General features: G+C 41.2%; 1 protein-coding gene across 1 annotated transcript in view; it reads left to right on the forward strand.

Annotated features, from left to right (window-relative positions):
• Nucleotides 1–27226, forward strand: part of Snx10 (sorting nexin 10) — a gene marked incomplete in the record, with an annotated part of 41389 nt that overhangs the window by 11797 nt on the left and 2366 nt on the right. Inside the window, 5 exon segments of the mRNA XM_013510607.1 lie at nt 6447–6493; nt 16234–16320; nt 19791–19891; nt 20269–20367; nt 27181–27226. Of these exon segments, the coding sequence (XP_013366061.1) occupies nt 6470–6493; nt 16234–16320; nt 19791–19891; nt 20269–20367; nt 27181–27226 (357 nt within the window).

Raw genomic sequence — 27226 nt, forward strand, 5'->3', positions numbered from 1 at the left:
CAAGTTGTAGCATGTACTTTCATTACTCAGGAGTATTCCATTGTATGAGTATATGACAATTTATGTGTTTGTTGATAGACTTAGAGTTCTTTCTACTTTTTAGCTGTTATGAATTAAGTCGGTATGAATATTTACATACAAGATTTTGTGGGGGCTTATTTTCATACTCTCAGATCTATAGAATGGAATCACTGAGTCAAGTGGTAAGTGTATGTAATCATTTGAATAAGTGCCAGGCTGTTTTACAAATGGGTCACCATTTTTCACATCCACCAAAGCATCTAGTTTCTTTATGTCCTTGTCAACATTTGTTATTATGTGTTTCTTTTTCTGTGTTTTAAACAGATTAGGGAGGGGGCGGGGGATGTAGCTCAGCAGCATAAGTGCCTGCCTGGCAAGCGCAAGATCCTGAGTTCGATTCCTGGTACCAAAAAAAAAAAAAAGATTAGGGAGAAAAAAAGCAGTATCTTATTATAGTTTTGATTTGTGTTTTCTTGGGGTTTTTTTTTATTTGGTTTTTCTCCGGTACTGGGAATCAAACTCACGACCTTGCACTTGCCAGGCAGGCGCTGTGTCGCTGAGCTAAATCCCCAGCCCCTGATTTGTGTTTTCTGATGACTAATTATGTCAGCTTTTCATGTGATTATTGATCATTTGTATATCTTGCAAAAATGTCTTTTTAGTATCTTTTGCTTTTTTTTTTTTTTTTCTGGAGAAAGGGTCTCACTGTGTAGCCCAGGCTGGCCTCAAGCTCCTATCGATTTTCTTGCCTCAGCCTCCCTAGGGCACATGGTGCCTGGTTGTCTGCCCATTTTTGAATTGGATTGTCTTTTTTATTATTGAGTTGTAAGAGTTTTTTATATATTCTACATGTAAACATGTAATCTGATACATGATTTTCAGATATTTTTTCATTTTCTGGGTTGTCTTCACTTTTTAATGGTGTCCTTTGACACACAAAATTTTTAATTTTCATGGAGTTTATTTTTTGTTCCTTATGTTTTGGTGTCATGTTTAAAAATCCTTTGCTTACTTCAAGGCCGTGAAGTTTTACCACTGTTTTTTCTATGAGTTTCTATCAGTTCTGTGACTTTCTATGAATATTTCTCTAGGAGTTTAAAGGTTCTTCTCTGATACTTAAGTCTTTGATCTATTTTAAGTTAAATTTTATATTTGGTAGAAAGTAGAAGTCTAACTCCATGTGGCTTATCCACTTAAAATTCTTGTCCATAGGGCTTTCCATGTGGCGAGGCACCATTTGTGGAAAAGGCTGTTTTTTTTTAGTGGTTTTGATAGCCCTGTCAACAGTGATTTGTCCAGCTGGGCATGGGGGTGCACACCTGCAATCCCAGCACTTGGGAGGCTGAGGCAGGAAGATGAGAAGTTTAGGGCCAGCCTGGGAAAATTGGTGGGACTTTATCTCAAAATAAATAACAAAAAGGGCTGGGGATATAATATGCCTGGGTTCAGTCCTCAGTACAGCAAATGAACAATCAAATCCAAAAACCAAAACTACCCCTAACTTTTTTTTTATTTTAAAAAATAAAAGAAGGAAAGCATATTAACAGCAGACATCCATTTACAAAATAGCATATGAACAATACAAACAAAACAGAGTTATAGACAAAGTGGTATGAAATTAACCATGGTTGTTGTATTACTTATTGATATCTTCAAAGTGGTTTTTCAGGAAAACAAATAGAGACATACAAGACTGATCAAACAAGTAATCATTAACTGTTCCTTTCTGTAGAGCAATAAAAGTCAGTAGTGCAACTATGTTAGCTATCCTGTATAGACAATACTTACATAGTTTCCCCTTCTTTCCCTTCTCTTTTCCCACACCCCAGTTGCCCTTTACTTGTGAGCATTTTCCTTTCGTTTCACAATGACAATCATACCTCCTAAAAACTAGCCCTAAGCTTTGAATTTAAAACAAATCTCACTTATTTATTATTGAGTAGTAAGAGTTCTTTATATATTCTATATGTAAACGTGTAATCTGATACATGACTTGTGATGTTTTTTCAGCTCTTTAAGACATGAATGTAAGAAGTCAGTGATTTTTAAGTAGGAGGAAATGAGTACAGCAAGAATGAAACTGACTTAGCTTTGGGTTGGCAATAAAAGTGATTGCGCACATTAGGTTTTACTTTCGGTGAAAAAAAATGTGCATTTTTCTGATTTTACAAGTAACAAATGCATTGTAATCTTGGAAAAGTGTCCAAAAGAAGGAAGTACATAAACAGTCATGATTCTGCCACTCAGAGATAACCACTGTTAACTTCATCTTGTATAGGCTCCAATTCTTAAATAATGAAGCAGTGAAATAAAAAGGTGCTTTTTAAAAGTCACTTAACAGCCAAGTGTGATAGCACGTGCTTGTAATCCCAGCACTGTGGGAGGCTGAGGCTGGAGAATTCCGAGTTTGAGCCCAGCCTGGGCAGCTTAGTGACTTAGTGAGACCCTGTAGCCAAATAAAAAATACAAAGGGCTGGGAATGTACCTCAATGCAAAGGCCTTGGGTCCGATCCCCCACCACAAAAGAAATCACTTCACCACTTCTCAAACAGCCTCAGCCCTTTGATATTCTTCTGTAATCTAATTATAATGGCTACAAGGTAGTCTAGTATCAAGTACACCAGAATTCATTTTTTCTAATTTATTTATGGACAGTTATATTTCTATTTTCTTTGATTTTTTTTTTTTTTTTGTGGTGGTATTAGGGATTGAACCAGGTCCCATGCATGCTAGGCAAGTGGTCTCTCACTGAGCCAAATCCTCACCCCCTTTTATTTATTTATTTATTTTTCTTTTGTCCTTTTGAACCAGGGTTTTACTATGTAGTTCAGGCTGGGGTTGAAATCACTTTGTAGGCCAGGCTAGCCTTGAACTTGTGGCGATTCTCCTGGCTCAGCCTCCCGAGTGGTGGGATTACAGGCCCGAGCCATCACGCCTGGCCTTTATTCTTTATTCTGAGAAAGGGCCTTGCTAAGTTCCCCAGACTGGTGTCAAACTTCTGATCCTCCTGCTTCTGTCTCCCAGGTAACCAGAATTATAGGTGTGCGCCATGCTTCCTGGCTCCTTTGATTTTTTTTTTTTTTTAATAGTACATTGTGGACATTCTTTTGTTTACAAATATTTTGTACATATTGCACCAATTTTTAAATTTTTTATTAGTACATATTTACAATGATGACATTCATCATTGCATTGGTTTTTTTTTTTAAGGTTGAGTTTTCAGATATTATTAGGTTAAAGAACATAAACAATTTTAAAATGCTTTTGAAACACGTGGCAGAATTATCTTTCAGAAGTGCTGGAGTAGCTCACATGGTCCTTGATAGCACTGGGTCCTATCTAAAATCTCTCACCCTGCATGCAGGGGAGATTTCCTTCTTGAAGGGTAGCGATAAGCTTCTGAGACCTCACATCAACACAGCTCCTTGCTGTCCCAGGAAGCAGCCACCTGTCTCACCTCACTTTCTTGGATTCCTCTGAGACAGACCCAGGCTGTCCAGTCGACCCCTCACTTGGGTCGTCTCGCCACAGTGTTCCATGGTGCTCCTGCCTCACACCCTGTCCCCCATTTATACTGTGACTGTTGCTGGTAACTTTCTTGTAAAGTAGGGTTAGGCAGCTTTCTGTTACTGTGACAGAATAACTGAGATAATAAACAATTCACAAGGAGGAAAGGTTTATCTTGACTCACGGTTTCAGTCCATGGTCAGCTGGCTTTGTGCTTTTCGGCCTGTGGCAAAGCAGTACATCCTGGTCGGGGGTATGTGGGGGAGGATGTTGCTCATTTCATGGTGGCCGGGAAGTGAAAGAGTGAGAGAGGAGGAATCAGAGTGCCATATCCCCTTCAAGGGCACAGTCCCTGCCAATAACCTAATTTACTTAACTCCAGCTTCTAAGGTTCCAGTTTCCCTCCCCCATGCCATGGGCTGGGGACCAAGCTGTCAGCATATGGACCTTTGGGAACACTTCAGACTCAGACGATAGCAGTAGCCCTCTTTGGAGGCAGAATTGTGAGAGGACAGGAACAGAGTGACTGATGCTTTGCAAATACAATTGTTGCACAGTGGAGTGGGGCAGGATCCAGTTGGGCAGAGGCTCAGCTACATGCAGCATGTGCTTTGTGTGGAGCACAGATCGTGGGAAGGTGGAACCCACTGTCCAACCTTGGTCTGATGCGGGGCTCCTTGATGATGGGGCACCTGAGCTGCTCCTGCTCATGCTAACCCCTCAGCCTAACGTGTCTCCCTCCTTCTGCATTCTTGACTAAGACACTGTCCATTGGGCCCCACCTTCGGTGCTGCTTTCTCAGTACAGCCTCCTTCCTCCTGAGTACTCCCACTCTTTAAATTTTTTTTTTAAAGTTCTGGTAAAATACACGTAACATAAAACTTATCATAACAACTCATCAGGAGAAAACAGGAGAATAATACGAACAACAACAACACTGTACAACAACCAGCCGCAACAACGCTCTTCTTATAAAACTGAAACCAAACCACCAACCAACTTCCTATTCCCCATCTCCCTGCAGCCTTTGGACACCACCGTTCTCCTCTGTCTGTAGATTTGACTGCTGTAGGCACTTAGTGCCGTGTTTGTTTCTTGTGACTGTCTTATTTCACTTGGTATAATGGCTTTAAGGTTCATGGACATTGTGTGTTCTTCCATTCCTGTCACAGGGTGCCCTGTGCTTTCAGGTCATCCCCACATTGCAGTTGTGAAGTCATCTCCAAAGCTCTGAGTCTGCCCTGTGCCCCACCAGCTGTCCCACGTGTGACCCACGTATGTCCTCAGCATGTGGCTCCTCACAGGCGCTCCGTCAACACTGACTGAATGCGTGAATGCACGCAGAGCTTCCCCCATCCCCAGTTGCAACCCCACCTGTCTGTCCCACTTACTCCCCACAGATCCCTTCTGTATTAGCTTCCTGTATTACCATAAACTTGGTCCTTAAAACAACAGAACTTGATTCTGTCACAGTTCTAGAGATGAATGGCCCAATGTCAAGGTGTCAGCACGGCCATGTTCCCTCTGGGGACTCTTGGGGAGGCTCCCTCCTCGCCTCTTCTAGTTTCTTGTGTTCTGTGGCTTGTAGCTTGCCACTCCTTCTCTGTCTCCATGGTGCTCTTCTCTTCTTTCTTTTTTAAATATAGACTTTGGTCATTGGATTTAGGGTCTACTGCAGTGTTCTAGGATGATCTCATTTGGAGAACTTTGATTTAATTACATTTCCAGAGACCCCTTTTCCAAATAAAGTCCCACAGGTCCCAGGAAGTGGATGTGGACATGTCTTTTTGGCTGCCACAATTCAGCCACCCCCTCCAAAAATTCTGTCCCTTAGTTGATCTGGCATCTCTTCACTATATATCAAACTTTTGTCATTTGTGCCTGTCACTGTCATACATCTGTTATCCCAGCAGTACATCTCATTTTTGAATAGTGAGATTCCCCCATCCTCCCCTGCCTTCTCTGTGAAGCTCCCCACTCCTCCATGTGGAGGGAACTGCCCCTTGGAAACCCGTCTGCCTGCTGCTCAGAGTGTGATTTCTGCCCTCTGCAGAAATCCTCTTGGGTCAGCTGTCGGTTATCTTGCTAGTGATCCCTCATGGGACTGGAGGTTACAGCTTGTGTTTTACTTCCTTGTGTTCTCTATACTGCCACAGACATTTAGTAGAGACTTTGGAGATGTTTGTGAATGCTAATAAGTATCCAGGGAATGGGTTCGGACTTAGCAAAGTGAAGGCAAATAGGCCACAGTCATAATTAGCTTGTAAGAATATATATGGGTGCATATAGCAGGGAATTCTATGTATGTGTGCATGTTTGCTTGTTTGCTTAGTGGGGATCAGGTTTTAACTCCAGTGAGTGTCTGTAATGGACAGCCCCGGGGACTTGCAGGGCCTGGAATCAATGACAGGCTGGCTCTACTGACTGGCAGGTCACAGCTCAAGGTCACACCTCTATGGCCCTACCACCTCTTGTTTGACTCTAGAGTTTAAGTGTCATAAGATGACCTGTCCTTGAAGGTTTGAGCTTCTGGTAAACCTATCAGCTTTTCCGGTGGGGAATTTCTCTGGGTGTCATTTCCGTGCCCATCTGTCTCACTGCTGGCAATAGCACCCCCATGCCGAGTCTCACATCTCCATTTCTAACCTCCTCCGATTTCCTAAACCCCCAGCTCCAGCCTGACTGCCTGGCTCTGCAATTTAAGGCTCTGCATGTCATTATCCAACTGCCTTAGATGCACAGTGACCCACACTCCAGTGCCCGGTATAGATTGATGCTCATGGTGGTCCGCTCAGCTGTGGAAGAAAGCAAGGGAGGAGCAGAGATCCACAGGCCAGGGGCTGCGGGAGGCAGTGAGAGGTCTGTCCACTCCAGTGTGGGGATCCTGAGTCACCTTGTGCTGCCATCTTATTTTTCAGATTAATCACATCCTGTGCTGAAGATGTTTCCAGAACAACAAAAAGAGGTACGTCATCACAAATCCAAGTATAAATAACCCATGCATTTGTATTTACTGCAGATTCCTAATCATTCACTAACTGTAAACTCATTGCCTTGTAGGAGTGAGCTGAAGGAAGAGCAGAATACCCTCCCTTAGGCACGCTCCCCTTTCATAGGTGCATGTGTGGCCTTCCCTTTTCGGTTCCAGTGACTTAGCGGGAGGGCACTGTGCCACCCACTCCTTGTCAAAAGCATCTCTTCCTGTGACTCATATTTTCTCAGCCTTTCTTGAATCTTCTCCCTCTGGTCTGCTTTCTCTTCCATTGACTCCTCCTCGAGTTTTCCCACTCTTGGGTGACAAGCGGGAAAAACTGCCACGAGTGTCACTTTTGCTCGCTTGTTGTCTCCTGGGTCTCTGGGATTTTCTTCCACACAATCTGGCAAAGGCTGTGCTTTCCTGACTGCAGTGTCCCTGCCCCCAAACCTAATTTCTTGGGCTTCCTTGTAGGAGCTCACCTAGTACAGTTGTTCGTTGGTGTCCACAGGCGATGGATTCCAGGAACCACCCATGGATACCCAAATCTGAAGATGCTGAAGTCCTTTATGTAAAAAGGCATAGTAGTTGCATCAAGCTCCGCAGTATGATGCCCAAATGCAATGCAAATGCTGTGTAAATAGTTGTTACATTGTGTTGTGTGGGGAAGAAGGGGCAGAAAGAAAAATCTGTACATGTTTAGTACAGAGGCAAGTTTTTCTTGTTCCAGTATTTTCAATGCGTGCTTGGTTGACCCTGTGGATGCGGAATGTACAGCTGTGGAATGTACAGCTAACTAATTTTAACTTTAGTCTCCATTTCTTCTGGGGGCCAGAATAGGCCCAGTGTGGCCCAAAGTGCCCATGAGAGTCTTGTTAGATTGACCAGTGCCCAAAGGCTCAGGGAAATGAGGCTATTCAGGCAGGATGTTCCAGACCTAGAGACCCAGCAGCCCCAGTTGCCAAGGGCAAAGTCCAAACCTCCCTTTGAGTAGGGCGAATTTTTCATTACACAGCTGAATGGGCCTGACACTCTAGGGTGGGTTCCACCCACTCTGCACTGTTCCAAAGTCACATGTGAAAGTTTTCCTCTTGAGAGGTGGAGATGGGATGACTTCCCTGAAAGCAACAAAGGCTTTTTCTCAAATTATACGAAGCTTTTAGCCAGGTCTGCAAGCCCAGCACTGGGAAGCTGAGGCAGGAGGATCACAAGTTTAAGCCCAGGGTGTGCAACTTAGCAACCTAGTGAGATACTGCCTCAAAATGAAAAATAAAAAAGACGGGATGTAGGTCAGTGTGAAAGTCTTGTGTTTAATCCCCTGTACCTGCATACCCCCGTTTAGTCCCCCATACTGAGAAAAAAAAGCAGCTCTCTTTGTTGGTTTAATCATTTGATTTATTATAAATTCATTTTAATGGCAAAAACCTAGACACTAATTTTAACCAGCTTCAATACATGAAGAAAGCATGTATTGACTTTGAAATTGTCCTTTCTTATAAATAATTTATTGAACGATATTTTAGCATGAAAGAGTTTTAAGCTTAAAAGTCCTTTATGGAAAAGCAAAAAAAATACTGCAAATACAAGTGTAATGTTGAAAAATTTACGTTAGCCTGTGTCAGCCAGAAATAAACATAGCATAAACAGTCATCCTGGGTATAGTGGAATACAGGACTGTTTATTCCCACTCTGTCCATCTTCTACATCCAGAATGATCTTCCTTCTAATCTGCTGCCCTCAGAACTGAGTTGCAACTCTTTCATTTGCTTTTGGGGCCCTGCAGAGCTGAAATCTGCTTCTTTCTCCAGACCTGCGTCTTGCTCCCTGGCACTACACCAGGGCGCTTCTTGCTCAATCTGAGCTCAGTGGAGCCTTGAGTTCTTGATGCGCTCTTGAGCCCTGGACTTCCCCAGTGCAGTCACGTCTTCCCTTAGCCTTCTCAGTGTGTCGGTTGGCCAGTGCTCCTCCTCTGTAGGCCTCAGTGTAGAAGCAAGAAGAGGCTTTCTACAGCCTCACTTATTAAAGGTACTTTTATGTCCTTATTTACCTGCAAAACACTCTGTAGTTAATGCCAGTTAGGGGAAGTTTTATTGAGCCTTTCAATGGCCTCGTGGATGGTTGTTGGTTACTGGAAAATAAGTGTGGTTTCACTTACTCATGCAAGTAAGGGTCAAGTGCAACATCCCTGATTGCTTTAGAATGTAGACCGAGGTGCAGCGTTTGTGTAAGTACTTTCCTCATGGACGTAGCAGACATCACTGATTAGTCATGAGGGCAGCATGTGATTTAAGACCTACTTGCCATCTTTGTGCAAGATTAAGATGGCCTGGAATGACATGTTGGTTCTACAGAACTGGTAGTGCCAGCCTAAAAGTTTGGCAAAATTTTTTTTTCCCTAACCATTTTTAGATTTGGGAAATGCAGTGTTTCTTGTTAAAACAGCTTTATTACTATAATAAATCTAGTGAGAGGAGAAAAGGGACCGAGAGTCTCCCTTGTTAGTTAAACATGTTCCATTTGCATATTGGTTTGAATTCCCAGGAGAGCAGTATCCAGGCTGATGGATCTTCTCCATAAAAAGGCCTTGGCATTGGGCCATTGTAAAATTAAAATGAATTCAGATTCATTCATGCATGCAACTTTAATTTACAATTAAAATATTATGGTTACATATTTAATAAGAATAATTAGATGGACCCAACTGAATCAACTTTTGTGTTTAATGAGACAGAACCCCGAATCCAAATGGAAAGGCAGGTGGCTGTGACAGGAAACACAATTCAGACAGTGTCTTTTGAGGAGTCAGACATTTTTGCTCTTTTTATATTTTAATGTCCAGAATGAGCACTTCTATTTCTCTGCACCACTAAGGGCCCTTGTTCCCAGCCTCACTGAAACCCGTTTTCTGTGGTATGTGAATAAGCAGCTTGCACCTGCAGGACAGACTGACATCCGGGCACTGAACCTCATGCTCCTCCCTCCATAAAGACCCAGGCTTGTTCCCTGGCTCTTGGTGTAAGTGGAGCCTCCCACCGTGGGTGGACTGAAGGGTGGGTGAACCCCTTTTGTCTGTGTCTGTATTTATGGGGGGTGAGCTTCCCTGCTGTCTTGGACCATGGTGGCCACATTCTTCCTTTAGAGATTTATACTTCTGGGAATAAGAGTCTTTTTTCCCCTTCCAAATGTACACAGCCTGTACTGGAGACAACAGCAACTCCCAGGCAGCTACCTGGGTACCCAAGTGACAATAAATCCATCAGTCTCTCAGCAGAGGATTCCTGTAGAGCAGGCCCACGTGGGCCCTGGATTGTTCCATGCACTGCCAGGACGGATCCTGCCACTGAGGGAGAAGACAGGGCGCTGCAGGGGGGACGGGAGGCACGCGTTGCCATTCTAGATGAGTAGACTCTAGGGGGAATAGTCACGTGTTCAAGATGCACTGATGCTGACCGATGGTCATGTTGCCAGCTTGCTCTAGGAAAGCATGGGGCTTTTTGTTTTTGGTTTTGCACTGTTGGGGATCAATTCCAGGGATGTTATGCAAATGCTCTACCACTGAGCTGCATTGAAGTACTGATTGAAACTGACTGGGCTGGAAGCATGAACATCTCTAAAGAATAAATAGAGTATCACCTGGTGCCTTGTGACATTGGGAACAAAACAAGGCAAAATACTCTTTCAAGGGGCTGGGGACGTAGTTCAGTGGCAGAGCACTTGCTAAGCATGGGTTATGCCTTGCGTTTGGTCCTTGTACACACACACACACACACACTCACACAACCAAAACAGACTAAAAGCTAAAGAATCCCACTCTCACTCCCTAAAGTCTAAATTTGATGTTTTTCTCCCCCTCTTCTTCGTGTTTTCAGTTTCTGATATGATACTCAGTTTTTAAGTTAAAAAAAAAGAGCATGGTTTCACAGGAGGGAATTTACATTCTTCTATAAGAAAAGAAAAGCAGCTAGGAATACCCCAGAGCATACAGCAGGCTTCAGAGAATGCTGCTGTCATTCTGAGCGCAGCATTTATGTTACAGTTACCCAAGGACTGTTTTTCCCCAGCCAGCCTCAAAGAAAAACTCCACCTCCTCACTCCCATGTCCCCACCCCATTCTTGTTCCTTCTTCTGGATTTAAAAGATTTGTTCACTGTGGAACATTTTGGGAAAAGTATTAAGGAAAGAATAAAATTTGGGCTCTTGCCCTCTAGTCTTTTTCTATACATATATGTATGTCAGTTTTAGAAAATTGAGATCTTAGAATTTATAGTTTAATATCTGACTCTTCCAGCTTAATGTTCAGATACATTTCAAGATACATTTGCAAACTATGATTAAATTAGAAGTAGCTTAAGAAAAATTAGGGAACATAAATTTATCTCCACATATGTTAAGAAATGAAAAAAGAGTGACTTTATAGTGGAGAAATTTTACAGATACTACCTCAGCCTGGTGATCAGACTTAACATCAGCAGTAGAAAGTGCTGGGGGAAGCATGGCCCCTTGATGGGATGTCATAGTGTAGCACCTATGATCTTTCTTCCAAACACTTAAAACCGTAGTCTGATCCTGAGACAAACACCAGACACATCCTCACAGGGGACATTATACTAAACACCTGACTAGTTCTCTTCAGAATCATCCAGGTCATCAAAAACAAGAGAAGTCTGAGGAAGTGTCATGACTATAGGAACCTGAGTAGATACCAGGACTGTAATGTGGTGTCCTGAATGGGAGGGACACAGTTTCACAAAAGAATGTTGCTTAAGCTGGTATTTTACCTAACAGCCAAGTAGGTGATCTCCTCCCTCCAAAATAAAGCAACCATCGTCCAACTGGACATTGTGTCGTAGTTACTGTTGCTAACATATCCACCAGAGAGCACACAGTTGCAAGGACAGGCTCTGAACAAGGCAAACCCGAGTCTGAAATCCAGCTCTGCTTTACTGGTCAGTTGACTTTGGGCCAGTTGCTGAAGCTTTAGAAGCCTCATTTTTTTTTTTTTTTTCCTCTGGTACCGGGAACCGAACTCACGACCTTCCGCTTGCCAGGCAAGCGCTTTGCCGCTGAGCTAAATCCCCAACCCCAGAAGCCTCATTTTTATTATCTGTAAAATTGAGATGAAAAGGTTACCTTGTTCTTAGGATTGTTGTAAAGATGAAAGGAAAATATGTGAAACAGCACAGTGCCTGGCACATGCCAGTGTCCCATACAGGTACAGTGATTTCTAAGTTGATTTCATCTCATGTCAGAGACAAGGGGAGGGGAGCTAGAAATAGCTAAAAGGTGGGCCCGGACGGGGGCTTGTGGAGGGGCCACTGAAATCAGAGAGCGGGTAGCTGTAGAAAACCTAAGAATGAGATTTTCCCAGAGGCTAAGACTCTCCCTTCCTTAGAAAGCCTGTGTTCACACGGAGAACAGGAAGGATCAGCTAGTTAAATTTTTAATTCATCCTGCCTGGTGTTTTCTCTCATACTAGATATAGTCATTAGCCCTGAGAAGTCATTAAAGTGTTTAATAAGGTTATTAAATTGACTAACTGCGGCTGCAGAAGCCATTTCCATAGGAAATCCATATGATTCTAGGTGTGGAACTCTGGGGTTGTCCCTCTGTGGCTGACAGGCTGTCAACACTGCCTTGAAGGATGGTGGGTAGGTCGTGAGGGATGCGTCTAATTAAGAGATTATAGGTGAACCTCGGCCACCTGGCAAGCTGTTCGTAGCTGGAAGTGTGGTGAAACTTCACTAATTCCTACTAATTGCAGGGGAGAGGAGGGGAGGCCTATCTGAATTACAGAATATTTTAAAATAAAGGTACTTTTATTGCGTTCAAGTACATATTTTAGCTCCAACTAGGCTAACAAATTGTTGCCTGATCCAAGACTTTGGGGACTAAGTTATTGAAGCCATCGGAATGATTTTCAATCATTTCTATATAAATAGGCACTTCTGGAGTTCTTTAGGGTGCTCAGAAACAGTTTGCGCCCATGGATCTGAAGCGCAGCCTGGGTAGCCTCTGCTGTAAATTGGCACACCTTTCGTGGAAGGGGTTGGTTAAATTAAGATAAACATTAGACCAGCTGCGAAATAACTTATCGTTAATACGTGGGGTCCAGCAGCCCACGTGGATGCGGGTTTTACTTGAGGTGAGCTTTAACTTTGTACTTTTTTTCTTCCCCAAAGGTGGTTTGTTCATTCCCACGGGGATTCGTTTGTGCATTAGCTGCTGTTACCGAGGCGTGCGCTCTGGTCTCCCCAGTCAGCCTGCGCCGCCCTGTCAGGGCGGAGTGTGGCGTCTGGAAGAGAGGCCGACAGGTGATCTTAGCTCTACCAGGGCGGTGAGTGTGGCGAGCAGGGACTGGGCCCAGCCAGGAGGCTTCGGGGGCGCAGCGGAGGGGCAAATAAACCAGGTGAAGCAGAGCAGGGTTTCCAGAAGGAGCACGGACTGAGTTGTATTGAACAATCAATTGCAGTTTGCGAAAAGTAGTAAGAGAGAAGAGGGTGGGGAAGAAGAAGAAGAGGAAGAGGAAGGAGGAGGAGGAAAAGGAGAAGAGAGTAGGTTGGGGACAGCACTCCAGGCAGACAGGACGGTGGGTTCAAAGGCATGAGGTGTAAAGTTGCGAGCTGTGTGTGGAATGCAAGCCCCCCCCCCCCCCGCCCTCCATAAGTACGGTGACAATCATGACAGGCTGTGTTGTGCTAGCCAAGGAGTTTGAACTTCGTCTGCAAGATTACTAGGAAGCCTTTGGTGAATTTTATACAGGGAAGTGACACTGGATGTGTGTTTTGAAGTAATTCTTGACTCACTGTGGGGGATGCACTGGATATGAGCCTGGAGATCAATTAGTGGCTCCTACATCAGTGTTGGGCAAGAGGGACTTGAACCAGGGCAGTAGCAGAGGGAATTTGTAGGTGATTCTCAAGAAGGTAAATCTCAAGTTCTCGGTCAGATATAGAAACTGAAGTTAATAATTTAGGAGGTGGATGAGCCAGAAGTTACTTCTAGTCTCATGACCAGAAATTCAGTGCTTTTTCTGTGAAAAAGGACATACTCTTCAGTTTATATGCTGAGAATGGGGACAGTAACCCGGGCATGGTGGTACACGCCTGTCATCCCAGCACTCGGGAAGGTCACTGCTCGTTTGAGGCCAGCCTCAGCTACGTAGTGAGTTCAAGGCCACTATGAACTGCATAGTGAGACCTGTCTCCAAAAGAAAAAAAGAAAAAAAAGAATGGGACAGTAGGGGAAAAAAGCCCTCCCCCGACCAGAACTGTTTGTCATTCCTGCCGTCACGGATTAGTGATACTGAGTCTTGTGTAGGCAGGGTATATAGCATTGTAATAACTGGATTTTACAGGTTTTGTTCAGAAACCTTTTTAAAAAAACCTTAAATCTGTACCCAAATAACAAATGTGTTTCTCTGATTTTTCATTTTTGTTTAGTCTGTATGAAGGCCACTATTTCAATAATGGGTGCATATCTTCTTTCTGCTGTTGATGTTAAACTCTGAGCTGCTAAATCTCCCTGTTTGGTGTATCCAAGACCTTCTGCCTCTTCAGTGGAATGTGGCCCTGCCAACACCCTCTGAGGGAGTGTGGCTTCCATGTGAGCTGGCGACAGCACTGCCCCCCGCCTCCCCCTGTCCTCCATTAGGAACAGTGCCTGGAGCTCACACTACATTTAGGGCCCCATGAAAATGTTTTAATTCCTTTTAAAATTAGAAGAATTAATTTTTACTTCAAAGAATGGCTTTACTGTGCCTATTAATATATTTACCTTTATACTAGTAGTTATAAAGAGTTATAAAGTACAATTTTATATATTTTTTGGGGGGAAAGTACCAATGAAAGCAAAAATATCTAAGGCCTGTGAAGGTCAGAATGTAGCTCAAGTGTGTGTGTAGGGCTGGAGGAAGGGGCAGACATGTGGTCTACTATAGATTTGTTCTCTTTTCTTCTGAGCCTATTTTTAACTCTGTTCATTGATTTATTGATAATTGATTGGTTCCTTAAAAGAAATGTGTTATGTGAAAAGTATTACAGGAAAATGAGTTACACACACACACACACACACACACAGAAGACTGAAGTAAAAAGCATAAACTAAGATCAGAGTGTGTGGATTTTATTTCTGCTTATTTCCTTAGGCAGGATCTACTTTGTCCCCAACCTAGTCACACTAACTTTCAGTAGGGGATGTTATGGATACCTTGATTTAAAAATTGTTTTTATAGTCACTCTTACAATTTAGAATTATTTTTAAGGGACTGTGGCCAAAATGTTTAGAGCATTGCTGTATTGTTATTTTTATTCTCTCTTTCTCTCTGACAAGTCATTTTTTTTTTTTTTTTTGCTGTGCTGGGAATGGAACTCTGGGCCTTGTGCATGCAAGTCACGTGTTCTAGCACTGAGCTTCGCCCTTAGCTAGCCTTAAGAAACAATTTTAAAAATACACAATAAAAAGACTTAAAATTAAGCCTTTGGGGCCATTATCCTTATGTACCGAGGGCAAACAACGGGACAGAAGTCTCAAAGGCAAGAACAAAGCGTAAGGTTGTCTTAGAAGTGAAAATTGCAGTTATTTTCAGGGACCGTGGACTACTTTTTTGCTTTAAAAAATATGCTTTCTACTGAAAACTTTGATTTGATTATCTACATAACAAAGTGGAGGTGCTCTGTGCAGAAGATGTACGGTCTTTCTTGCTGTTCTGTTTTGGAACAAGTACTATAAGAAACAGGTACTATAAGAACAGGTAGTATAAGAACAGGTACTATAAGAAAATAAAATACAGTTACAGGAGGCTGAGGTGGAAAGCACAGGCTAAGAGCAGGTGCTTGGATCTGGACGCAGCCTGCCCCTCAGAGATGGCTGCATTTCAGCCTGATGCCCTAGTCTCAACAAAAAATGAAAATATTTAAAAGTAAATTCAGTTAGCAAAGTTCGATCTCTGAGGGAACAAGTTACACATTAAAATTTATCATTCCAAGTGTCTTACCTTTTGCTGTAACCTGTTTCCATATTTTCAGACTGAGCCTGTTTAGTAAAGAGCACCTTCTGAAAAGCATTGTTTTCAGTGTTACATCATGTTTCCTAATCTTACCATCTTTAAAAAGGAACAGAAAGTGTCCACGGTGTATGTTTTTTAAACATCTCTAACGTTTACCTGAAACACAAAGGTATGAAGATGAAATGATATAATATTTGAGAAATATTATTAAGACAGAAAAGTATTGTATGAAAGAAGGAGTCCACCTTCTGTGGAGAAGTTCCCACCGCATATTCGCATGAGGCCGGGCCGCGCACACAGGCAGTTTCACCCTCCATGGCTTACTTTTCACAGGGTCTTTGTCCCCCTTCCTTGTCTTCTACAAAGCAATATGCCAGGCAGGGCCTGTTGTTTTGATTTAGAGATGATGAAAGTGAGAGATAACTTCATTTAAAATTTGAGAAAGAGGTGAACTTATTTTTCATGATTCAAAAGTAGACATCAGTTTTAGAGCAAATTAAGCATGTCCAGCTCAGTTTTGCGTTATTTTAAAATTCCGTTTGTGGCCAGAAGTGTTTTCTGGACTTGCTCATGGTGCCTGATTCATTAACTTCTTGTTTTTTAAAGGATTGCAACCACACTAGCTAAAGCGCATTGCAGTTTTGTTCTAGGCCAGTCATTTCCTTCTGCTCTTGCAGCCTTACTTGCAATTCTGAAACGATTTTCTTTGTTTACGATGCCCTTACAGGAATTTGTAAGTGTCTGGGTCCGAGATCCTAGGATTCAGAAGGAAGACTTTTGGCATTCTTATATCGACTATGAGATATGCATTCATGTAAGTATGCAGTTGGTAGTATTCATGTAAGTATTCATGTATTCATGTAAGTATGCAGTGGAAATTATAGGACCTTTTAGTAGCAGATATTTTATTGGATGCTATGATATACTTAAAATTGAAAAGTTTTCCAAATTCAAAGAATTTAATTTGAATGATGAGAGTGTTAATGCTTGTATCTGAAATGAAGCAGTGAAAATGCTTGTATCTGAAATGAAGCTTGTATCTGAAATGAAAGCAGTGAGGTTCCTAGAGTTGAAAAACTACTTATTTGAAACGCTTACACTTTTTTAATATTAATATTTTAATGTTTATTGTCTTCATGTGTGAAGATGTGATTACATCTAAAATTCATGCTTACAGAGTATAACTCTCTAATGATATTTCTTTATAATCTGTTATAACATATCTGTTATATTCCTGGATTATATAGTGCCTGATAAATATAAAGTTTGAGAGAATATAGAATTCTCAGGAAAAAGGATATATACCTTTTTATACATAGACTCACAAAGTAGGAAGTTTAATATGTGCAATTAATTTGCTTTAGTCTAGATTTTTAGTAATTTAGTAATTTCCAGGAGCAAGCAACTGGAAATGGTACACCTGATTTTGAAATACTATCATAATCTCATGGACAGTTTTTTGTGGTGTGTGGCCTTCTGTGCTCATCTTGAACAAGGGTCAGCAAACTTTTCCCATACGGGGCTGGGTAATAAATATGTCCAGCTTTGGGGCGTACACATCTTTGTTATAGCACTCAGTTCTCGCTCTCTCTTTCTTTTTTTCCCCGGTTCCGGGAATCGAACTCATGACCTCTCGCTTGCCAGGTGGGCGCTGTGCCGCTGAGCTAAATCCCCAGCCCCGCACTCAGTTCTGTTGTAAGCCGAGAGCAGCCATAGACAATACATGAAAGCATGGACAGAATCAAGCCTTATGAAACTATGCAAAGACAGGTGGCAGGCTGGATCCGGCCCATGAGCTACAGTTTATTGCTCCTTGATCTTAAAGGTAGTCACCTGCCCCCTCTTATTTAATCTAGACTTCTCTTGGGAGCATAGAAACTGGCTCAGAATTTATCTGAGACTACACAGCACATCGGAAGTAAAATGTAGCCATCATTTAATCTCACGCTGTAGATCCCTACGTTGGCATATTGGTCAGCCAAACATAGTCATAAAAACTTTTTTCTTTTAAGATTCCTCAATTTAGACATAAAACAAATAAAGCTCAGGATTCTTTTTTTGATGATGATGATGATTATATTATAGGCCATTGCTAATACGTATATTAGCTGTATATTTTTATTTTGTTTCGGTTTTACTCATAAACTTACATCAGCGCTGCAATCTGTGTAGAATATTATGAGCACATAAGAATAAGCATATGAAGTAAACTGAAACTCTGTAGTTGCTTGTTAACTGCTCTTAAAAAATTATGAACCCATATCACTCACTGTATGGGAGGCTTGAAATGTAATTATTCTTAAGAGATAATGAGAGTATACATTCTTCTTTGCTAATAAATACCATGACAGAAATTCAGAAATCTCTGTCTACAGCCAGAGACAAGAGGCTGCACAGATATTACTTGGTGGTATTCTGGCATTTCTCTGCAATGCTGATAAGTTGACAGTGAATAAATCTTGGCTCGGGTAGCAGAAACAAATAGCCTTAGAAGAACTTCATCGGCGAGGGACTCAGCACAGCCTGTTCCTGAAGGGGCATCCACCTGTTGTAAAATTAGAAGTGGATGGTGGAGCTAGAGAGTTCTAGATGGCCTCTGTTAGATGCTGTGCTTGGGTTTGCAGGCAGAGAAGCTGGTGATTAACTCATTTAAATTAACCTCAAGGGAAATAATAGCACCTAACTCAGAAATCTTGATACTTACTTGGAAGTTTAAACTAGAGAAAGAGCTGTGTAGACCGCCATCTATATTGTCCTGAGCCTGTCTTGTGAAGGAAAAACTCAGACCTGGACCTTATTTTGGTGATGTTGAGTGGATCATTCTCTATGGATGTCCACAGTGATCGTGAGTGAGAAGAGAAATTGAGGGGGTTTACACTGACCGAGCCCCGGTGGGAGGTGTCAGGAGTCCCTGCAGTGGCCTGGTGCTCTCTGGGGAGAGAATCCTAAGAGGACACCTGCCCAGGCCTCGTTAGGGCACTAATTCTGGTGTAGCTCAGCCTGCTGGGTTGTCCCCATGGAGCACATTAGAAGAGGCCAGAAATCCACAGAATTTGTTCCTGTGCCTTAGATTCCTAGCAGGGTTTTTTGCTACTGTATCATCAGAGATGGATTTAGACCACTGGCTGCTTTGGAGGGGAGTCTCTTAACCTCTCTGCATCCTGCGGTTTTCTGAACTTTAGAAATACCAGGAACTGTGCCGTAGATTTTATGGGAACAGTTTAAAAACTAATGAACATAATCTCTGGGTTTCCCAAGAAAAACAGTGACTGAGTTTACTAATTGGGAGGGTAATTTTTGAAATAAGACAAATTTTAGTGGCAAAAGTTTTCTCATTTGGCAATGTAAAGATTATGCAGTAGAATTTCAGAAAAGCACAGAATAGAGATCATTTAGTTTTTTTGAAACCAGAGACGTAAACATTTGCCAGTTGCTGATTTTACACAAAGAGTATTTACCCATCTTCTGTTTAACCAAAGGAGAAGCATTATGACTTAGCTTAGAAGTGCCTTTTTCCAAATCTGTCACAGGGTAGCTGCAGGGAATCCCACAGTAATAACTAATAATATTAATAAGTAGCACTTACCAAGTGCTTGCTGTTGATCTTGCAGCCTTCTGACATACATATCCACAAGTTCATCCCTGTTGTACCTTCCTGTCCCACCTGGGAGAGGCGGGGAGTGCTGTTCTTCAGCTGAGCAGTGATTTCGGGACTCTGGCTGCATAATCCGTAGGGACACTCATGTTGAGGAGAAGACTTCTGAGGTGCAGTGAAGAGCCACAGGAAGCCGTCTGGAGTAGGAAAGACTTCCCTCAATATTGATGGTGTTAAAATGCAGAGGATGGGGCCAGGGATATAGCTCTGTGGCGCAGTGCCTGCCTGGCAAGCGCAAGGTCCTGAGTTTGATTCCTGGTAACTGCCACCCCTTCACACACACATGAAATGCAGTGGCTGACCTTGAGCTCTTCCTACCTTTGTGTTTTTGGATTTATTTTTCACGATTCATCCTTGAAAGCAATATTCATAATCAGGTGAATGGGAAGCTCCTCAGGACCCAGGGTGTGGAGGGTGAATGTCACCGCTCATTCACGTCATTCTAGCTGTCTTCAGGGCTGAGATGTTGGTGAGTTACATGCAGGATTTCTGATTGCAAGTGTCAGTGTAAATATATTTTTGGTGGTTTGCACCTTACTTAGAGCGAATGTTGGGATCATCTTATGTGCTACAGATGGAAGGTAAGCCTTTTCCCTCCGAAGAGGCTCACTTTTTCTTTATCTGTACAGACTAATAGCATGTGTTTTACAATGAAAACATCCTGCGTACGAAGAAGATACAGAGAATTTGTGTGGCTGAGACAGAGACTGCAGAGTAATGCATTGCTAGTGTAAGTGTACTGAGGAAACTTTATTATGACCATCAATAGTTAAAAATTGATGCCTTAAAAATACAGTATGAGGGATTTTATAGACTGACTTCTCGATTGCAAGGTATTGCTTCCGTTAGCTTTGTAGCTTCTGCATCTAATTTAAAATTTATCACTTGAATTTCACTAACTCTGAGGGACATTGACCATGAAAGACCCTAGAAATTTAAACATGGGTTTTTTTCTTTAAGAGACTGATTGATTTCGACATGCCTTGTGTAATAATTATAATAGCTGTGTAGTAATTATTATCATGCGTAAATTGCCTTCACTTACAGACTTCTTTAAATCACCTTGATTTGGTAATTAAAAAAAATTTATTTTTTCTGTTTCATAAGGCAACTGCCAGAACTTCCATCTAAAAACCTATTTTTCAACATGAACAATCGCCAGCACGTTGATCAGCGTCGTCAGGGTTTGGAAGATTTCCTCAGAAAGTGAGTGCAAGAAACTCTGTGACCAGACCTGAAATGTGACCAAGGAGCACCGTGACAGTTGAGGGTTCTGTAGCAGGGGTGGGGATTTTACTGCTTCTGGGCTCCTAATAGTCAGCTAATTGCAGAAATTCATTTCCTGTATTAGAGTGCCATCTTGTGGCTCAGATCATATGGTACATATTTGGGACTGATTTTCTAGAAAAGAAACAATGAAAAATTTAGCGGGGATGGGTGGATTCGTGGGGGGAGAGATATATGGTCTCTTAAGATATAAAGCAGATACAGATTCTTTGGGAGTTCAGCTGACGATAGTAAAATTTATCAGGAAATAAATGTGCCTTATTAGACAAAGGCCCTTCTTAAAAACTGTCTTCATTTACAGCATTTAGGATTGATAGACTGAAACCGTCTTTACAACAGGCTGCTTATAATACCCTTCTGGGCTCCTCCAAGTGAAGAGCTTAATTCTTCCTTTCGGAGAGAGTGTATGTAAAGGCGTATCGGTGGCATCTGAATAGTCTCAGTGGCTTAACTCTGGATTGCTCAGTGATGGAGCGTACTTCCATTAGAGCTACTTGAATACACACTATGAGGATTTCCCTTTGTCTCCCTCTTTGGAAGCCAGAATGCCTGTCCCACAGGAGGTCTGTCAAACAGTGGCTTGCACGCTGACTCTGAAGCTTGGCTCCCTAGGTTCAAGTCCCGGTTGTGCCACTTACCGGCTGGGGACTGGGGCAAGTCTTTTACCTCTTCTGTGCTTGTGTTTTCCCATCTATAACATGAGGAAATAGTAGAACCTTCCTCATAAGGTGGTTGAGAGGATTAAATGGGCTTAATGATATGGAGCACTCACAGTAATATAATGTGTCTGGCACAAGGTGTCTAAATGTTGACGGTTTCTGATTTTTGCAGGGCTGGGGGTCAGTCCATGGCCTCATAAGCACTTAACCACTGAGCTATACCCCTAACCCTACATCATGATTATCTGAATGCACTTAGACATGAAATAACTTTGAGTTTATTTTTCTAACTTCCTATTTTTATAGATAAGGAAATAGGCTGAGCTATGTGACTTTTGGTGAGTAGCAAGACCGAGACTCCTAGGCAGTCATTCTTTCTCTAGTGGCTTCAAGATCTGAAATCATCTCCTTTCAAGTTCACTAAATAGGACCCTAGAGCAAGCCTGAAATAATATACTGCCTCTCCCCATATGGCTCACTCATAAAGACTCTGAGTATTAAGTATGCCCATGAATATTAATATTTATTTCTACTACACTGACATACTGCCTTTCCTTTGAAGGGGTCATAGCCACAGACAAATAGAGCCAGGCATATAAATTGAGGGAAAGGAGGGAAAGGAAGAGAAGCCAGGGGAATAAATATGAGAAAAGACCTGAAAAACCTAGAGACCTAGTACAGTCAAGTCCTCCAGAAACATTACAGTGGGGTTCTCTGGTCAACTTTTCTCTGCCTTTCCGTGTGGAGATGGCCCTAAACTTAATTGTTGTCTCTATGAGGCCCAGGTGGCGGATGGCCTCTCCCTTAGGATGTGGCCCTGCAGTCTAAGTTTGTAGAGCAGTGCTCGCTCCAGATGCTGCCCCAGGGAAGCTTAGGCTTGGCTGCTTCCAGAGAGGCCTGGGTAGGGGTGGCGAATGCCCTGGTCCCAGCCGGCATTGGGGAGCTGTGCATCTTTGTACAGAATCCTCCTCTTGGGGCTGGGGATTTAGCTCAGTGGCACAGCACCTGCCTGGCAAGCACGAGGTTGTGAGTTCGATTCCCGGTACCGGAAAAAAAAACAAAAACAAAACAAAAAACAAAACAAAACAAAAGAATCCTCCTCTTTTGAGGTTAAAACACAGCATGTGAATGCATTTATATCACTAGTTAGGAACAGGGCATGTGTTTTTAACCAGGGATGTTTCGAATGCAACCTTTTCATCCACAGTTGATCTATCAAAACTAATAACTCCTTGGGCATAGTGGGATTATGCGTGTGCAGGTTCCTTTTGGTCCTTTGTTTGGCTGTTTGCAGCTGTATTTGATGCTGACGTCATAGTGGAAAGGGTCCTAGTTCAGTAGTGTGAGGAGCTGGGTTCTAGATCTCTCATAAATCTTGGCTCTTGATTTTTTTTCTTGTTACGCAAGCTTGGAAAAGTCACCTAATTCCTTTTAATCCCTTAATTGCTTTGTATTTCTGTGGAGTGGGATAATACATCTCCAGTGGTGCTGACCTCACTGTGTGGTTGTTGTTCAGATGACTGCTCAGACCGCACTCTGAAACCCCTGTGGTGATCCTTTATTCAACAGAAACTCACCGAGTGGTGACTGAGGCCAGGCCGTGTGCCAGGGATATAGGACTACAAGGACTGGACCCAATCCTTCTCCCCCTGAGACTTCCATTCTAATGGGGGAAGCGTTATATACACATCAGGGCTATGGCTAGATTCATTAAAACTGGATCTGGATTATGACCTAGAAATCAAATCAAGAAATACACGCAAAGTGAATTTGTGACGTTATTCCTCACCAGTGTGAGAACATGTGTCTGTGAATTAGTTTCATAATAAAAATGAAAGCTGGTGCCTCTCCATGATCTGAACCTCAAGAATGCAAGGAGTCTGATACCACGTAGTGGGCTTCAGCCCTGCCCTAACCTCTGAGGCCCCTCCTTTGTGCCTCAGATTCCAATGCACAGCTCTCCCATGCTTTGTCCAGTTTTTGTAGAAGTAGCAGCCTTCTGTGTCTTTGCTCCTGGAGCCCCGTTCTTCCCTTCCTGAGCTGACTTGGGAAAACCGGATGTGATGTGGCTTCAGCACTGTACCTGACCACAGCTTGACGTCCTTGGAGGCTCCATTGGTCACTCATCAATAGCTTGTATCTTATTTATAGAGGACCTCCAGGAGTCACAGCACTAGATGTGAGGGATACTTGTGTTACAGACTTTGAGCATGTATTTTAAAAATCCAGTTTTTATGTAAGCTTTGAAGTTGTGAACTTGAAGCCCTATGTATATGTTCAGACTGCATGAAATCAAATGTTTGTTTGCATATTTGTGTATTGATATATAATGTGAAATGCACTTTTTACATTTTCAGGTCACGGTGAAATAATACATATTAATAGCAAAGTACCCATTCAGGATGATCTTTGAGAAGTTAGAAAAATTGTTTCTTTGGCTACATGCCAAATAAGAATATACCATTTATTGAATACTTGCTCCATGTTTGGTATTTCACATGTTATATCTTAATATTTAATGGTTTTAGGAGTTAGGTATTATCTTAGTTTTATATATTTTAGGAAATTATAAGAAAGGTGGAAGTACTGTATTCTAGGAACTGGCAGGTTTATAATTAGGAGAATTCTTTACTTCTAGCAAAATTTAGTCAGTATGATCAGCAGATTTTTCAAGTATATTCATTTTTTTCTCAATTTTGACTATAACCTTCTTTTGTACTCCTTTCTCTAACTATAAATTGAAAGTCACTTATAGTAGTTGTAGAACAAGAGCATTATAGACTAAAAATTTACCTACTGATTTTTTAGGTTTAATTGATATCTAGCTTTGCTTTACTGCATGCATCCTGTTAATATAAGTATATTTACACTATAGTTTAGACTTTTGCATTGTGTTTTTATATTTCTTATAGTTTTGGGAGGTTTTTTTTGTTATTTTTTATAAAAGACTACCATGGAAGCACGAGAGCTAGTTTTACACACACACACACACACACACACACACACACGATTTTTTAAATAAGTGTCTGTTCAATAGAGGGCACCACAGCACAGACCATGAATATCTTCAATGAAGATTTGTAGGTTTTTACATTAAAAAAATTTTTTTTCTCATTGTAAGAGGTAAAAGGGCTGTTATTTTTTTCTATGTCAAACCGCTAGCCTTCCACACTATGTCGATGCATAGAGTTACCGTTAATGGGGTTCAGTGGACCCAGGACATCCTTAGTTAAGATGAAGTGATTTTTGTGTAGCCATATATTGTTCTTAACAGTGCACCACTGTAGAATACACTTCATAATATCACCTTGAAGAAAAGCAGATTTTCAACTGTGCCCAATTCAGGAAAAAAGCAGATTTTGTTTTGTTTAAAGTTGTGACAGAAAAAGAAGTAACTTGTCTCATGGCATAAATATCTTTTCAGAAATACCTTTAAAATTCTAACGGCTGTTTTTGGTTCCTTTTATAAAAGGCTTGAAAATCATATACATTTATTTTTATGGAGGCTTCTAACAATGACATTTTATTGACTGTTTTACAAAGTACTCTTTATATTAAGTTTGAAGTTGATTTTCTGCTATTAGATTTGTTTGTGGAAAAGGCGGCACAAATATGACTCCAGAAAAAATAGGATTTGATATGATGGCAACAGTCATGACGCTCTGATAGATGGTAAACCATGGGATACGAGTCAAAAGAATATAAAATCGGACTGGAATACACTCCAGATTTTGCATTTTGAATTTTCCTATGAAATATCTGATTAAAAAATAAAAAAGAAAAACACGTTTAAATTTTTAAATTTAAAACTCATACCCATGAAGCTTGTGGCGTAGTGTAACTAGCAGAACAGAAAAAATTCTAAAAGCCAAAACCATGCCCAGCTGAGACACTGTTTTTGACCTCTGGGCCTGTGTGTGTATTCAGATGTTCCCAGCCTCATCCTTTGCCCTCTTCCCTACTGGGAGCTGGGCGGGCCGGCTCCCTCTCTTTTTTACCTGTGTGTCCTCCAGGTGGCAGTATTAAACAGAAAAGAAAACAGGGAAATAATGAATCTAATGTACAGTAAAATTGGAAATTGAATTATAGTTCAAGAAAAAGGACAGTAGCCTTGAGGTCCCGATCAACCTGGACTCTGATCACTTTTGTTTTCTGTACCCATGTGTTAGGTTACTAGCAAGTTAATAACAGTGTGTGAGCAGTTCAAGGCTCCGTAGAATTGCTTTAGACATGAAATAAAGCTAAAATGAATTTGTGTCCAATATCATTGGCATTAGTGCTCATTATTTTTGTGGTGTAATGCCTCAAACCATCTAAAATCAATTTTAAAGATTACCCATTATTTCATAAAGAAAATAAAACACATTTCCAACAGCAACAAAGCAGTGAGTATAATCCTGTGAGCAGTTACTTGTCCTACGCCTGGCAAAAAACTACCAACAGGAGGCCACAGGAAATGTTCCGCTCAAACTTCACGGCTGGTCCAAGTTCACGTTAGTAGGTTGTTGCTATATAATTCTTTCTTTAATTTGAAGTATTTAAAACAAGAATGGTAAACATTTGTAAGTGCAGAAAATAAATCTTGACGAGTAGTAAAACAGATTTACTACTTGGCAACTTGTACTTGGTAAGTTAATCTTTATCATGTGACATGGTCATCTGCTAGAAGAACCCAGGGTAGAGAGCAAATATGTAGTTGCTTTGAGATTTCTTTTAGAAAGCTCAGAAGTTTACCTTTTCTTTTTAGTAGACCAGTAAAGAGTATTTTCTTAAACTACATTTATAAACCTACCAAAACAAGGGAGCTGGTTGGATTTTAGTTTTGAGATGTGCATTTGTGGACATTTGTCTTCCTGCAGAAATAATTGTTTTATTTTGAAGAACAAGATTTGATATCCTAGTGACTTTGGAGGTTTGCTAAATTTATAAATAGCTGAAATGATTTATTTTTCCAATTACTTGTTTAAAGATGCAAAATATAAGGTAAAATTGATTTGCTCTGAAATGGTAGTTTTCGTAGATCTCTATATGAAAAATCCCATATTAGGCAAAATTATACTTGGGCTTTAGTGTTCTAGTTTCACCTTTACATCTGGCTTTAGTGTCTTCTGTTATATCATTACTGAACTGTTAATTGGGGTAAATTATTACATGTCAAAAATATTTGCTAAAAAGATAAAACCAGTTTTATTGAAGTGTAGGGATAACTGTGACTTGATTTCCTACTCTAAGACATGGATTTTAGAAGAAACACATTCACTGATTATGTGAGTTTGAGCATATGTAGATTTTTGCTACGGGGTATTTTTTAATCTTCCATGTCGGTCTGGTGCATTAGTTAAAATTTATACTATTGTTTAATCTTTCACAAACTTCAGTCTCTCATGTGGGATGACTAGTACATACTTACCACAAAATTATTACATTTTAGTTATATAGGGAGAAGTGACTGTGGTCATTTTTATTTGACTCCTCAATTTGAAAACAGAGATGCAGTACTGCTGAAGACTCTGGAGAAATTTCTGGTCAACCTTAGATTTAAAAAAAAGCCACCTCTCAAATGAGCCCCCCGTAAACAAGTACTTATATATACAAGCATACTTGTAAAATTTGTAAACGTAAAGCATGCTGAAAAAATACTGATTTTTAAATATTTTTAATAGTAGTTAAAAGTTTTGATGTTTCATGACAGCCTGTCCAATAAAGATCACTGAATTGACATGCTGTTGGCAGTAAATTTTTTAAAGCGGAATAAATTTCTATGACTGTATAAGCAAAATATTCCCATAATTAATCCACACGGTCATAACAGATGGTTAAATTGAGGAAATGTCCTTGAAGTTATTCTTTTAACAGATGTTCTTAACTATTAGCTTCATGTTTTTACTCACCTGAATTTCTAAATAATTGAATAAAAGTTAACATATGCTTCATCCCTTTAACGGGCAGAGCCCATAATGGATGCAAAGTTTAGCGCAGTAGAAAAATGACTCCAGTGGCACGTTTCTGAAGTTTACCCGTTATCTGTCCATCCGTGCTCACCGATTATTTTTCCTGTCTTTCTTGCACATAGGGTCCTACAGAACGCACTTTTGCTTTCAGATAGCAGCCTTCACCTC

The sequence above is a fragment of the Chinchilla lanigera genome, unplaced genomic scaffold (assembly GCF_000276665.1).
Source record: "Chinchilla lanigera isolate Chin_1 unplaced genomic scaffold, ChiLan1.0 scaffold00009, whole genome shotgun sequence".
Taxonomy (NCBI): Eukaryota; Metazoa; Chordata; class Mammalia; order Rodentia; family Chinchillidae; genus Chinchilla; species Chinchilla lanigera.